The sequence below is a fragment of the Miniopterus schreibersii genome (genome assembly GCF_964146895.1).
Source record: "Miniopterus schreibersii genome assembly, chromosome: 3".
Classification (NCBI taxonomy): domain Eukaryota; kingdom Metazoa; phylum Chordata; class Mammalia; order Chiroptera; family Miniopteridae; genus Miniopterus; species Miniopterus schreibersii.
This window is the reverse complement of record NC_138103.1, coordinates 10,390,758-10,404,274: the sequence shown is the minus strand read 5'-3', so window position 1 is coordinate 10,404,274 and position 13,517 is coordinate 10,390,758. Positions and strand designations below refer to the sequence as shown.

Genomic DNA, 13,517 nt, shown 5'->3' with positions numbered 1-13,517 from the left:
TCCCTGGAACCTGAAGGCAGTGCCCACTCACCGATGCGGAAATCAATGTAGCCCTCCCCACCGCTCAGCACCAGCACGTTCTTCATCTTCTGGCCCTCAGCATCTGAGGCAGGGGCGGCAGGCCCAGGGCTCTCGGATGGGCTGTCCAGTACACTGCCGTTGAGAGTGGCTAACACATTCCCTGTCATGCGGTACAGAGACCTTAGGACAATGGCCAAAGCCACCATGCATGCTCCTGAATGTAGGCTACCGGTGCCACCCTGCAGGAAGTGGGGTCCAGCCACTCACCTGGCACTGAGACAAAGAACTTGACGGCATCCCGGTGCCCATGGAAGCAGAGCTGAGCCTGAGCCATGGAGCAGTAGGGGATGAAGCTGCTAGCCGATTTGTCAGTGCTGTCATCTCCGTAAACGTGGATGACGCCCCCTGGACGGGCCCCCTCCCCAGATGTGGGGGATGTCTTGTTGGCTGGAGATAGAGAAAGGCCTGGAGGGGCTGAGCCCACTGACTGGGAGATTTCCAAGCAGGTGAGAGCAGAGGGTAGGAGCATGCTGTGGGGCCCCCAGGGTATCTTGGGTGGGAGGCTTTTGAGAGCTGGAGGCAGGCCTCTGGACTTACCTCGGAGCCCCAGCAGCTGGCCTCGGTGCAGGACCACAGCTGGGGGAGGTGAGGGGCAGAGCATAGAGGGGAGAGGAGAGAAGAAGTCACAGGAGGGGCAGGCTTGAGGACAGCTGTGGCCAGCGCAGCCCAATGCCCGCCTGGCAGAGGACACCTGCCCCAGGACCCTGCCACATGCCCTTTAGCATCTGCCATCACCGTCTCGGCAGATGTCTGGGGTCACTCACTCTCAGTCAGTGGGATGGAGATGACGACTCCGTTGCCAGTGCCCACCCAGAGACGGTTGCCCGCAATAAGCAGGGCCGTGATGCGCACGAAAGAGAAGCCCAGCTTGCCCGTGCCTGGGGGAGGGGAAGTAGCAGGGTCAGCGTTGCCTCTGGGCCCCCCTGCCCCGCTAGGCCCAGGCCAGCACAGCCTTACCCAGCATCTTGCTGACGTAGGGCTCGATGTCCACATCCTGCAGGTGCTGGTGGGTATGGGCGTGGTACAGCCGCAGTGTGGAGTCCAAGCGGATGGACACCCAGACCCCATCACCAATCCATGCCAGTTGCCGCACCTGGCTCTCCCGCCGTGGGTGGGCATCAAACGACTTCTGCAGGGTTACAGCAGCCCATCAATGGGGGAAGGGAAAGGGGAGCTAAACCTGCCATAGCCAAGGCTTCACCCTGATGTCTACCCAGCTCACTGTAACCTTTGCTCTAGTGCCTGATTTGCATCCACGGGTCTAGGCTCCTAGGGGGGCCCCAGCCAACCACCCCACACCCTGAGCCCACATCTGGGTAGCTGAGGGTAGGTGTGTGGATTCCACACAGGTGTCGACCTGACTTGTTTCAGGGTGAAGCAACAGGTGGGCTCTAGACAGACTGGCGCTGACAGTCCAGCTACCCTCTGCCTGCCTGTGACCTTGGACAAATGAGTCACTTCCCCGGAATGCAGTTCCTCTGACCCTATGGAGCCCCCAACATCTATTAGAAGGTGTGTTGGGAGCGATGCTGATAGCAAGAGCCTCCTTCCCTCCCTGAAGTCCCTGCTGCCAGCGCTTGCACTTGCCTCTATCTGCATCGTCTTGGGCTGAATAACGTGCACCTTGTTCTTGTAGCCACACCAGACACGGTCGTACACAACGGCCATGCAGCGGATGGAGTGGTGTGGGTGGCCCAGGTCCATCAGGTGATAGTTGCTCAGGTCCCACTGGCCATCTGAAGAGAGCCCACCACACCTGCTCAGTCCTGGCAGGTCCCGCATCTGCTCATAGTGGGGGTAGTTCACACCCTGCCAGGACCATCAGATGCCGCCCACCTGCCCACTGCTGCCAGGCCTCACCTTCACCTCGGTGGAAGATGGCCAGAGTCCCGTCTGCCAGAGCAACAAGCACTCGTCCTTTCACATGCCTGGAAAGGGAAGGTGGTGAGCCAGGCTCAGGCTGGGACATCCAAGGCCCCCTCCCGATGCCTGGCCCTTGGCTAAGAATCACGTACACCAGGCTCAGCACAGAATCCTTCAGCTTGATGGAGTGAAGACACTTCTTCCAGTTGGACACGGCCGAGTGCACGTACAGCCTGCAGGAGGAGGCCGAGGTAGGCAGGGGCTCGCCCAGGGGCCCCTCCCCCACCTCTGCTCCCAAAGCCCCACCTACCAGCCATTCTGGGCTCCCAGCCACATGGTGGGCAAGGCACTGCTGCTGGCCCCCTTGGGGTCTCCACTGGGCTCCGGCTCGGGCTGCACACCACTTGAGTTAGCCTCTGGCCCATTTTCACTGCAGGAAGGATGATGGCTCCAGGGCAGCCCATGGAGGCCTATCCCTGCCCACCTCTGCTAGCCTTCCCTCCCCTCTGTCTCTGTCCCATCTGAGAGAGCCCACCTGCCAGGCTGGGCGCTGGGGGGTGGGGCCGGGGCCGGGTCGGTGAAGACGTGTTCCGTGAGGGGCCCGGGCCGCACTGCAGCTGCCTCTGCCTCACTGGGCCCAGAGTCAGGGACTTCTGTGGCCTCTGTAGCCTCTTCCGTGGACTGTGACGGGTTGACCTTCCCATTGGCAACAGTAGCTACCTCCCCTGAGGAAGGGAGGGGTAAGCTTTGCTAGGCAGAGAGAGTAACAAGGGGGCAGAGAGAAGGCTGCTCCAGGGCTCAGGCCCAAGACTTACCCTGGCCCTTGTCCAGCACTGGAGTGTCCCCTCGGGAAGAGCAGTTACTCCGTGGCACATTGCAGCGTGTGGCGCAGCCCACCAGGGTGATGCCGGCCAGCACACCGTCTGCACCAGAGTCCTCAGGGTTCATGTCGCTGTCTAGGAAGATCTCCCCTGGAGGGTAGTCACTGTCGCTGGCCGCTGCAAGACCACACCCAGAGCTCATGTCCCAGTGGGGTGTGAGGGAGGAAATGGGGGTTGCCTGCTCATGCCATCCCATCTACTTCTAATTGGGTGAGCAACATGTCGCATCTTCTCCTGCATCCTTAAGACAGCAGGAAGAATGACCAGCGAGGCCCTCCTTGGACACTTTCCCCTGCCCAGCTCCTGTGTGTCCACGGGGTGTCACAGAAGGCAAGTGCTGCTCTTCAAGTCTCCTTACTTAGCATACTAGCTTGTCCTCTGAGCAGCACAAACCCTGCCCTTCTGGGCACTGGCTCCAGTGTGGGCGGCACTCACCAGGGATGCTGGAGATGCATAGGACATGGGCATTGCAGACGGTGAACTGGTCCACGACGGTGCCTGGCTGGTTGGCGTCGATAATCACCACTTTGCTGGTGGTCAGGGTGCTGGTGAGGATCCACACCCGGCTAGAGGTGGCATCTGTCTCAGGGAGCTCCTTTGCCTGTCAGAGCACAGGCGACCAGGCTGATGCCCAAGGGTGGGTGATTCCAGCAGCCACATGGAGTTCATGAGGGCCTCCTGGAATCTTTAGGATCTAACCTTTCCCATGGCTTTAGGGGAAACAGCTGTCCTATCCCATAGCCAGGACGGTGAGCACTCAGAACTGTATTTTGTAGCTAGATTGCTGGCACACATGGTCTCACTTCCACATAAGACCGTGAGTCCGAGCCATTAAGTCACTGGCTCCCAAATGAAGCCAGAACACAAAAGGAAGCCTTGGCCTCCAAGTGTGAAGGATTTTCTGCCACCCTCTTTGCTTAGCCTCTTCCACTGCTCCTCTGCAGGCAGTGAAATTTGTTCCTTGCAAGAAGGCAAGGGAACCTGACCCTTTCAGTCCTACTGCCGTCTGATCTTCCTCAGGTGCTGGGCTAGAACCAGGCAGCAGCTTAGCCCTGGACCTGCCCTAGGGAGTGGAACGGAACCTCAGATGAGCCCAGTCTTAGGACACTGTCCCTTTCTCTCTTCTGTTTGTCACTCCCACCCAGTTCCTGGTGCTGAGCACAGCCTGAGCATGCAGATGACAGCAGACAGTCCCGGCCCCTCCTGCCACTCTGACCTTCTTCTTCTCGGGGGATGTGTGGTTGCTCTTGTTCTCTCCTTCCACTTCCCGGTTGCAGGTCAGAGGATCAAAGCCTGGCTCAAGCTTGACTCCATTCCCAGTGTGGTCCTCGCTGGGTTTCCACCCACTCAAGTTGACACCGGCAGCACACCACAGCTGAGAGAACAGGGACATCAGGGCTGCTACCAACGTGTGACAGGGCCTTCCCCAGCTTCCCAGACCTGCCTGGACTCAGCTTCTGGGTGGCAACCTCCCCCTGCTTGCCCACTTCCCTTAGGCCAGGCTCACCTTCATGGTCGGGTCCTTCTCCACCAGAGGGCGGCAGTACACCGGCACAGGCACGTTCTTCATCCGGGTGTCCTCCTGCCCCCCATTGGGACTCAGCTGCAACCAAAGGCAGAGAGGCGCCGTGGGCACGAGGCCTGGGGCGGCTCAGGTGCGTGGACAGCAGTCCGGCTACCCATCCCTCTAGAATTGGGTCTGAAGCTCTGAAGCCGCCCAGTGCCGCCACCCCACCCTGCGCATGCGCATTGTGCCCTGCAGCAGCACCTGCTTGTACTTGGCCGGCAGGCTCCAGCCACAGGCCTGCAGCCTCCCATCGTCGTTGCGCACGTGCTCGCGCACCTGGCGGTACTGCTCACGCTTCTGCTCTCGCCTGGCAGAGGAGGTGCAGTCGCTGGGCGAGAGGAAGGATGGGGTACTTCTCAGTCTTTGGTGACTCACAGTCCCACAGGCCTGACCTGCACGGAGCACCCGATGCCCTGGGAGCTTTCCCTCCTGAACCTGTCCTGTCTTTTCCCAGCCACTGAGGCAGGGCTCCTGCTGCCCCAGTTGGGTGCCCATCAAATGGGAGGGTGGATCTCCCAACACTGGGCTTAGAGACCATACCCAACACCTGTCATCGTCCAGGTTCCCGTTCTGCTGTCCCTGTCATTAAGGGCCAACTGACAGGGACCTACAGTGCAGCCTCCCATTGCCCTGAGCCTTCCAGGGAAACTTCCACAGCTCTGACACAAGGCACAGAATTCCCCATTTCTGCCCTGGAGCCCTGGATTTCTTGGTTTCTAAACAAAGGAAAAAACAAAATTACAAACAGGAACTTATTCCCCAGGAAAAAACCCAACCTGGCAGGAAAACTTCCTGTCAGCTCCAAGAATCTTAGCAGAGCATAGGTGTGCAGGACCAGCTTGCTGCAGTAAGATCGTCAAAAGAGGGGTGCAGCCAGCTGGGACTAAGAACAGGGACTGTGGGGGAGTGCAAAGGGACAGCCAACGTTCCCACTAGAGGGTTGGAGGGGCGCACAGTGTGTTCATGAAGACATCATGACCCTGGATGCCTCAGCCAGTGTCCTTCCTATCATGGACCCCATTCCCTAGAACAGCCCCAGAGCATCAAGGTGAGGCAGGTCCTGCTTCAGTACCTCTGGGCCACATGGCTTCCCCTTGGGCTGGCCAGGAGGGAGGTACAGGGGAGGGGTGGGACACTCACTCATCCGGGAAGAACTCCAGGGGCCGGCTGCCTGCTGAGATCTGGCACAGGGCATGGCTTCGGCGCTGACTGAAGCCCGCTGTGGTGGGTGACTTGTAATGGATGTTCACCGAGGGGTAGGATCGCTTGGCTGGAGGGGGGCTGGACGAGGAGCTGAAGAGGCGGCTGAAGCTGCCAGCAGAGGCAAGGGAAGTGAGTGATGGGCCTGGGGGAGGCCTCCCCACCCCCTCCTCAGCCCAGTGCCCAAACTCACAACTGCCAGATGGTCGATTTCTTCTTCTCCTGGACAGATGGGTGCTCTCGGGATGCTCTACAAGGGAGGGGCAGGGAAGGAGCCCAGCTAGGCCACTGCCCAGCCTGTCATGCCCTTTCTCAGGCCAACCATGCCTGCTTCACTCAGCCCACCCATTGCCCAGCCCAACTACACCCATGGCCAGGCCTGGCCCCACCCAATCTGACTGGGCCCCACTCTTCTTGCCTCCCTTGCAGAAGACCCTCACCCCAGACACCCTGGGAATGGAGCAAGAGTGTAGAGGGTGTCCTGGGAAGGTCACTCAGAACTTCCCAGAGGGGCCCTGGCACACCAGCCCCAACATGTCCCAGCCCAGCTCTAGCCCAGTGGGCATCTCCCTGCCATGTCAGGGCTGCAGTGGAGGCCCGGCTCTCCTGGCCCCCTACAGGCTCCCACATGGGAGGCCCCTCACCCTTCTAATCCTCCTAGAAGAGAGGGGGGTGGGTGGGTAGAGGTCAACCTCCAAGTCCATAACCAGGACCTCTTACAGTGACCATGTCTCATATATGGAGACAGGAGTGCATCTTTGGAACCCTGAGGGCAGCCTTGGGGACCCACCTGATCATCTCGGTCCACCGCACGGCTTCCTGAAGCTCCATCAGCCGCTCCTTGTACTGGTTGCGTTCCATAAGCACACGAGCCATTTCAACCCGTGTGAAGCGGCGGCGCTGCGCCATGGGGATCTTGTCCTGTAGGGAAAGGGTGCTGCTATTTAGCCAGTGAAGGACCAACTGGCAGGTCAGTCCAGTGCCCGCCAAAGCCAGGTCACACCGAAATTCATCTTGGGTTGGCCTCTGGGTGTTGGTGAATCCAAGTGTGGGTTCCCACAGACTCAGGCAAATGGGTGGGGAGGGTGTGGGCAGGGGGACAGGAGACATGAAAGTCTACCCACCAACAGGGCCACCTTCTTTCCAGAAGGTCACAGGATACACTTAAGGGGCACAACAGTGACTTTTCCTATAAGCCCCGGGACACGGTGGCAATCCCAAATGCCTCCAGTCAACACTAACAGGTGGAGGCCCAAGGTGAAACAGCAGGGAGAGAGGTTCTAGAGAAGAAAGCAGGCCCTGGGGTCACCACGTCCAGGCTGAACGCTGGAAGTTTTGGTGGATCTGTGAGGAGTCTGCTGTTGGCAGATTTTGTGACAGGACCACGTCTACTCTCCCCTACCGGGCACCTCCATCACCATGTGGGAGCGGCCTGGGGAACCTCTACAATTCACCTGCAGCTTTATTTCTGTCCTAAAGTATTTGGAGTGAGAGGCTGCACAGGAATAACTACTGCGTCCTGAGTGCCTGCTGTGTGAACTGCATCCCAATGTGAGTGTCATATGACCGGGAAAACAACAGTTAATGAGTGGTAAGGTCCAAAATTCACCTGGGGTGAAGACCTGTGACTGCCTCCTCCAGGCAGCAGAGGGGCCGACTTTCTTCAGAACATTCAGTGCACCTCAGCGGGGAGGTGGGGACAGATGAGCAGTCAGAGGGCCTCACAGTGCCTGAGCTACTCAAGCTGTTTGGTCCGGGGACAGTGGTGACTGATGCTATTTCCGCAACCTTGCTCTCCAAGTTGGAGTGCAGGGGGCAGCAGGTGTGCTGCATAGACAGGGAGACCCTGCTCATGACTGTGCAAAATGCGTCCACTAGACCTGGGACTTCATGACATCCTGGGGTGGGGGAGGATGCTGCTGGGTGTGGTCACCACATAGCTAGGGTGGGGGGCCCAGAGGCCCAGAAGAACGAGCGCATCCCGGCAGCCCGCCCACCGCCGCCCCGTGCCCCACATGTTAATAGTGGAATATACCAATTCTGTACACAGATAGCTGCTTACATCCTCCCCCTCTTCTTTGGGTTCGCGGCGGGCGGTGATGGCTTCGGACTTCACTCTGCGGGATGGGAAGGAAGCCAGGCAGGGTGAGGGCCCACTGGGCACCAGCCTGGAGACTTCCACCTCTGCGCTGGACTCAGGTGTCTCCCTTTAGGTTCCAGGCCCTGAAGCCCACACATCTGTCCTGGCTGCTCCAGCCAAGGAATAGGACCTCCCTTCAGCAGCCAATCACTGATGGGAAGGCAGAGCCAGCTATCCTTCCGGGCACAGGCAGCGCTGGCTTCAGGCAAGCCCAGAGCAGATCTGGCTCCCACTCCCACAAACCCAGCACGGGTGCCACCTGCCTGGGGCCTCCTCTTATACCTCCCTTTCCCATCACCATCCGGGAGAATGGGGTGAGGATCAGGCTAAAAGAGAAAGGCTACAGGAAAGTGCAGACTGCTAGGGAGGGAGCCCCAGAGCTTCCCAACTGGGCTGCATAGCTGAACCTTGGCTGATCAAGGGCCAGGGAGCACAGGGTACAGAGGGCAGCCAGCTGTCAATTCGCCCCTCCCTCCTGTATGAACGTAATGGTGTGAGAGCAGCAGGAAGGCTCAGGTTGGGGCACTAAGCCTAAGGAAAGGGCACTCTAGACAGACCACCATCTCTTGTGGCATTCCAACAAGGAAGGAGATGAAAGAGGAGGGGCAGACAACCCAGTAGCTGGGTGGGTGCAGTTAAACATGAGATGCAACTGAGAGAACAGGGAGGCTGAGAGGTGAGCATGCGAAGTGAGCCACTTTGGGAAGGAATGACCTCTGGGATGTAGCTGGCAAAGAACATGACGGGATAGAATAGAGGCCCAGCGGGGATCTCATTCTGCCCTCCAAGCTCTCAGCCCTTGTCCTTCCTGAGAGGCCCATCCCCAGCCCTACTTACCTCCTCAGCTCCTCCTCCAGGTCCTTGATGCGGCTCTCCAGCCTTAGTTTGGCTTGCCTGGCAGCTTCCAAGTCCCCCTTCAGCACCTCTTGCTCCCCTGACAGCTGGTCCACTTTGGCGATGAGGTCGTTCTTCACCACGTTCAGAGCGTTTCTTTGAAAAGGGAGGAAGACGGGAGCCTCGTGTGAACCAGCATGTACATTATGTGATAGGGGTCATAGAGGGGTCCACCTGCACTTGTGTATCTGAGAAGGCACATCCTGGTCCAGAATGTGGCTAAAGGTGGTTACCACATGCCCCCATAAAAGGCAGTGGCTACTCTCCCCAGGAGGGACAAGCTCAGCAGTGTGGGTCCAGGTCCTGCTTGGGGGCTGCCTTCTGGGCTGGGCTGACATGGCTGTCACAGGGAGACCCTGGTGGAGGGCTATCTCAGCAATGGAGGCGTTGGAGAAGAGCATTCTTACTTGGTTTCTAGAAGCTGTGAATTCTCCAGCAGCAGATTCCCCACTTCCTTGCCCATTCCTGAAACAAAAGGTACATAGGTTTTGTGCCAGGCAAAGCCAGATGCTGATGCCGCCACACCTGCCTCAGAGTAACAAACATTCCTCAGGGAGCTGCCCATGCCTGGGAGGGCTGATGAGAGGGGATCAGGACTAGAAGTGTGACCTGCAGGAAGATGGGCTGCAAAGGGAGGCCAAGTAGACCATGGGGGAGGCCTCTGCTGGCCTTCAGGTGGGTTCTCCACCCAGCAATGCAGTCAGAGATGAACCTGCTGCGTGCAAGCCCCAAGGGGGTCCCAGAATGGCCTCTGGAAGGCACTGAGCACGTTTCCACTGCCTTGATGGATGCAGCAGCCCTGGGCTTACGTTCTGGACCTTGGGGTTGGGTTCCTACAACTTTCTGCCAACATGAAGTCTATGTACCATCAGGGCCCAGATGGCACCAGCCTGAACCGACTCTAAACTGGCTCTGTGCATCCACCCGTCTCTGTGCCCCCCATCCCAGCATCACCCCTTTTACCCTACCCTGTGGTTTCCCAGTACATCATGAAGCCGACCCCTTTCGGAGATGCCCCCCCAGGGGAATGGGAGGTTGGAGCCATGGTGATAGGAACAGAGAAGACAGCACAAGATACAGAGAACACCTAGCTGAGGAGATGGGATGGCCCCATGGCAGGTGCAGCCCTCCACCGGGGCTAGGAGCAGGACTGAAGGGACCTGGACCAAGGCGGTGGGGTCAGCAGGAGGTAAAAGAGGGAGTGGATGTGAGGACAGCGCTCCCTGGGGCCAGTGCCCAGAGAGGCTGACCTGGCTCCTCTGTGACCAGGCCCCACAGTGGACCCCACAGACTGAGCTCTCTGTACACGTCACAAATCCCCCAAAAGTACTGAATCTAATCCTTTGGGTCAGTCCCAAAACCCAGGTCTGTTCCTCTTATTTTTACTTCCCTCCATGGTCTAATGCACCATGAGACAAGATACACAGGCACACAATGTGCTCAGCTTAGGGTTCTGCCCGTCTCCATTCTCACATCCCTGCTTCACTTGGGGCCTGCCTCCCCCTTGAATGGGATACAGCAGGCACCAGGCAGGCAAGCCTCTCAGCATCGCACCTGGGGCCAGCCTGCCTTGAGTTTATGGAGGCTCAGTGAGGCTGGGGATGCCCCTCTTCAGCAGGCCAAGGGTCTACTCTGAGGGAGGCTGTTGGGGTGGCAGGGCAGAGGCCCCCACTCCCTATCCCCATGCCCACCCCGGAAGTCCCTGCTGACCCCACCTTTGCCCCACCATGCAGAACGAAGCAGACACTCATGAAGCATGAGAAGGTGTCGGGTAGACAAAGGAAACCTGAAGTGGGAGAAACACACACTGAAACAGGGCCTTGGCCTTACCAAAAAAATCATCACGCACTATGGGAGCCGTCCCAGTCCCACAGGAGATGGGCAACCAGGGCGGGAGGAAGGATTAGGAGAGAGGGAGAGAAAACAAGCGCATTAAGCCTGTGTGGACAGCAGGTGGAGGTGTTTTAGGGCTACTTCAGGCTGTGCTGGAGTTAAGACACAGGAGCAGGATGGGAGGGAGCCAGCTACTCCTTTTGGAAAGTTTATCCTTAGGTTGCACAGACCACCAGGCCAAGAGCACTTGCTGGGGAGGTGGAAGGTCAAGGCAAGGCACTGACACCTTACACTACGACCTGGGTGGTGAGGGGTGGGCTAGAAGTTACTTGATGGAAGAAGTCTCTGCAGGGAAAGAGAGCTGTGCCCGCGACCCTCGTGCCTTTGCACACTGCAGAGGCTGCACTTGGGTAGGTGGGGGTCTCAGAACCTCCTGCTGCAAAGCAGGAAAGCAGGATCTCAGTCCACCTGCCACATGGGAGGAGGACCTCTGAGCTCCACTTGGTGGAGGCCTCACGGAATCCCTGACTCCTGGGACACACCTGACAGGAGAGACAGCGCAGAATTGGGCCTGCAGGCCTTGTCCAGGTAACTGTTCTATGCTTCTAAGAGCTCTGTAGAACTTTAAAAAATGACCATGGGGGATTCTCAGCTTTCGAGAAAACAGGGTCAGGGCACAGCTTCTCCCTCAGAGGTCAAGGTCACCGCCAGTGGGCTAGTGGAGCAAACCAAAATAAGCTTCCAAGCGGCAGCAGGCTGGTAAGCAAAAGCACGTGTGCCTTAGTGGCCTGGAACAGAATCAGGAAGGACAGGCTGCCCAGCCAGTGGTGACTGGAGTGTGACAGCAGCAGGTAGTGTCCCTGGGGCACCACCTCACTCCACCTGGACTCCACTGTGGGGAAGAAGGGGCTACAGACAGACAGACAGGAAAGATACACACCTGAGAACTCCCCTGGGGCCATGTCCATCGAAGCACAAAATGACAGGGAAAGTAAGTGACAAAGGTCAATTGGTGACTGGAACCAACAAAATAAATTCTTATTAAAAATAAAAAGCAACAATGATCAACCACTTCCATGAAGAGCATAAAAGAATACGAGCAGATGTCACCAGGCCTGTGGTGACAAATCCCATCGGGGCAGAAACCCTGAAGGAAAAGGGAGGCCAGATCAGAATATCCCTCAGTCCCCTAGAGCACCTGGAAGGGACAACCATGGGAATCTAAAGCCTGCTCACCCCTCTAGTCCCATTACCCACCCATCAGAGGGCCAGTCCTCTGTAGAACCGACGGTTAAGGCCTGCAAAGACGAGAGCGTGTGTAAATGGTTGTGTGTGTGTCCATGACTGTGTGTGTGTGGTTCCGTGGGGGTATGTGTGCGCGTGGGAGACTGGTTGTGCACGTGTGCATGAGTGTGGCTGGGTATGTATGTATGTGTGTGGCTGCTAGTGAGTGTGGTGTGGTGGAGTGCCAAGAGTGTCCGACCACAAAGGCTCTGAGTAAGTGAGCCGCAGACAGGCACCTGGCCTTGAAGGGTCCCCTGGCCAGCCTAGCTCTTACAGGAAGGGTCAAGTAAGGGGTGACCAGAACACAGGCCCCCTGTGCAGGAAAGAGCAGAGATGCGGGCAGGGTGTGCTGGCACGTGCTATCCTCACATGGGTCCAAACCACTCTGTTACGCAGCGGAAGGCATGATGAGACGACACTGTTCCACTGGACTCGTTTCACAAATGAGCATACAGTATAAAAAGTCACTCGACTTAAATAGCAAACTACACAAATCATTGTAGGAATTCAAATAAAGAAGTGCACCATTTCTCCTTCCCAGGGCAGCCATTGTTAACATTTGATCTTCCTCTCAGGCCTCCTCTATAAACATCAGTGTTTTTTTTAAAAAAACCCCACAACCACACTATCCATCTTCTTGGGCAGCTTGCTTTATTTCACCTAACACTGTATCACAGGACTTCCACGTCAGACCATGGTCCCCTCGAACGCCTTGTCGTACTCCTGCATAGGAATGTCCCATCATTTACTACAGCACCCACGCCATCCCTATTTAGGGCGTTTATGGTTCTGCATGAGCACCCAGGACACTACAATGCACAGCCTCAGGAGTGGGCAAAGCGGTGCTGTTTGAGAACCTGTCGTCCTGCTCACTCTGTGTCAGCTACTAACCACACTGCCAGCGCCGCTCCGCCAGCGAGGCGAAACAGAGCCTGCTCTGTATTTGTCCATCTTTTGAGGAAAAAGAGTTCTCTTTATTTTCCCTCCATTTTCATTTCTGTATTATTCCTGAAATTGAGCACCTTTTCATGTTTACTGGTATCTTCTGTGAATATCCTATTTTTTCCTCTGCCCATTTTCTATTGTACTTGACTTTTAATTTTAATGATAGAGACCATAAACATATATTCTCAATTTTCATGTGATTACACCTGTCAGTATTTTCTTCTATGGCAATGTCTATGCAGAGACCCAGATTATGAAAATGCTCTCCAATATTCTCTTCTAGTTCTATTATCCTTGTATTTTTATGTTTAGGTATTTTTTAAAAATATGTTTTTATTGATTTTAGAGAGAGGGGGAAGGAGAGGGAGAAACATCAATCAGCTGCTTTCTGCACACCCCCTACTGGGGATTGAGCCCACAACCCAGGCATGTGCCTCAACTAGGAATTGAACCTGTGACCTCTCGGTGCATGGGACAGCACCCAACCAACTGAGCCACACCAAATAAAGATCTATGTTTAGATCTTTAGGACACCTAGATATTGCTTTTGTGTATGGTGTGAGGTTGGGATCAGACTTCATTTTTCTCCAGTATCTATATCCCACCTATTTTCCAATGACCTGAAGTGCTGAGTTTATTACATATGATTTCCCACATGGCTCCAGGTCTGTCCTCAGCTCTTCAACCAGGAACTCACAGAGTCACTGGTTTATTGCCGCCTGTTTCCATCATTGTAGCTTTATAAAGTACTCTGACACCTGGAATGGCCATCCTGTAACCTTGTTCTTTCTAAAAAATTTCTGGGCTGGGCTATTCTCACACATTTACT

At 56.5% G+C, this 13,517-nt stretch overlaps 1 protein-coding gene across 18 annotated transcripts in view; it reads right to left on the bottom strand.

Moving 5' to 3' along the window:
• Positions 1–13,517, bottom strand: part of MAPK8IP3 (mitogen-activated protein kinase 8 interacting protein 3) — a 49,284-nt gene that overhangs the window by 1,635 nt on the left and 34,132 nt on the right. For 8 of the 18 annotated variants that reach the window (XM_081132350.1, XM_081132366.1, XM_081132360.1 and 5 more), the window contains 21 exons: positions 9,034–9,091; positions 8,570–8,722; positions 7,628–7,709; positions 6,383–6,513; positions 5,786–5,842; positions 5,533–5,703; positions 4,594–4,720; positions 4,333–4,428; positions 4,042–4,200; positions 3,261–3,426; positions 2,760–2,942; positions 2,480–2,669; positions 2,255–2,374; positions 2,097–2,177; positions 1,942–2,009; positions 1,669–1,817; positions 1,039–1,210; positions 846–959; positions 619–657; positions 289–486; positions 32–181 (listed from right to left, as the gene is read on the bottom strand). In XM_081132350.1, the coding sequence (XP_080988476.1) occupies positions 32–181; positions 289–486; positions 619–657; positions 846–959; positions 1,039–1,210; positions 1,669–1,817; positions 1,942–2,009; positions 2,097–2,177; positions 2,255–2,374; positions 2,480–2,669; positions 2,760–2,942; positions 3,261–3,426; positions 4,042–4,200; positions 4,333–4,428; positions 4,594–4,720; positions 5,533–5,703; positions 5,786–5,842; positions 6,383–6,513; positions 7,628–7,709; positions 8,570–8,722; positions 9,034–9,091 (2,664 nt within the window). The remainder of the gene's footprint in view (positions 1–31; positions 182–288; positions 487–618; positions 658–845; positions 960–1,038; positions 1,211–1,668; positions 1,818–1,941; positions 2,010–2,096; positions 2,178–2,254; positions 2,375–2,479; positions 2,670–2,759; positions 2,943–3,260; positions 3,427–4,041; positions 4,201–4,332; positions 4,429–4,593; positions 4,721–5,532; positions 5,704–5,785; positions 5,843–6,382; positions 6,514–7,627; positions 7,710–8,569; positions 8,723–9,033; positions 9,092–13,517) is intronic. The other 10 variants (XM_081132362.1, XM_081132357.1, XM_081132353.1 and 7 more) reach the window with 3 other exon arrangements.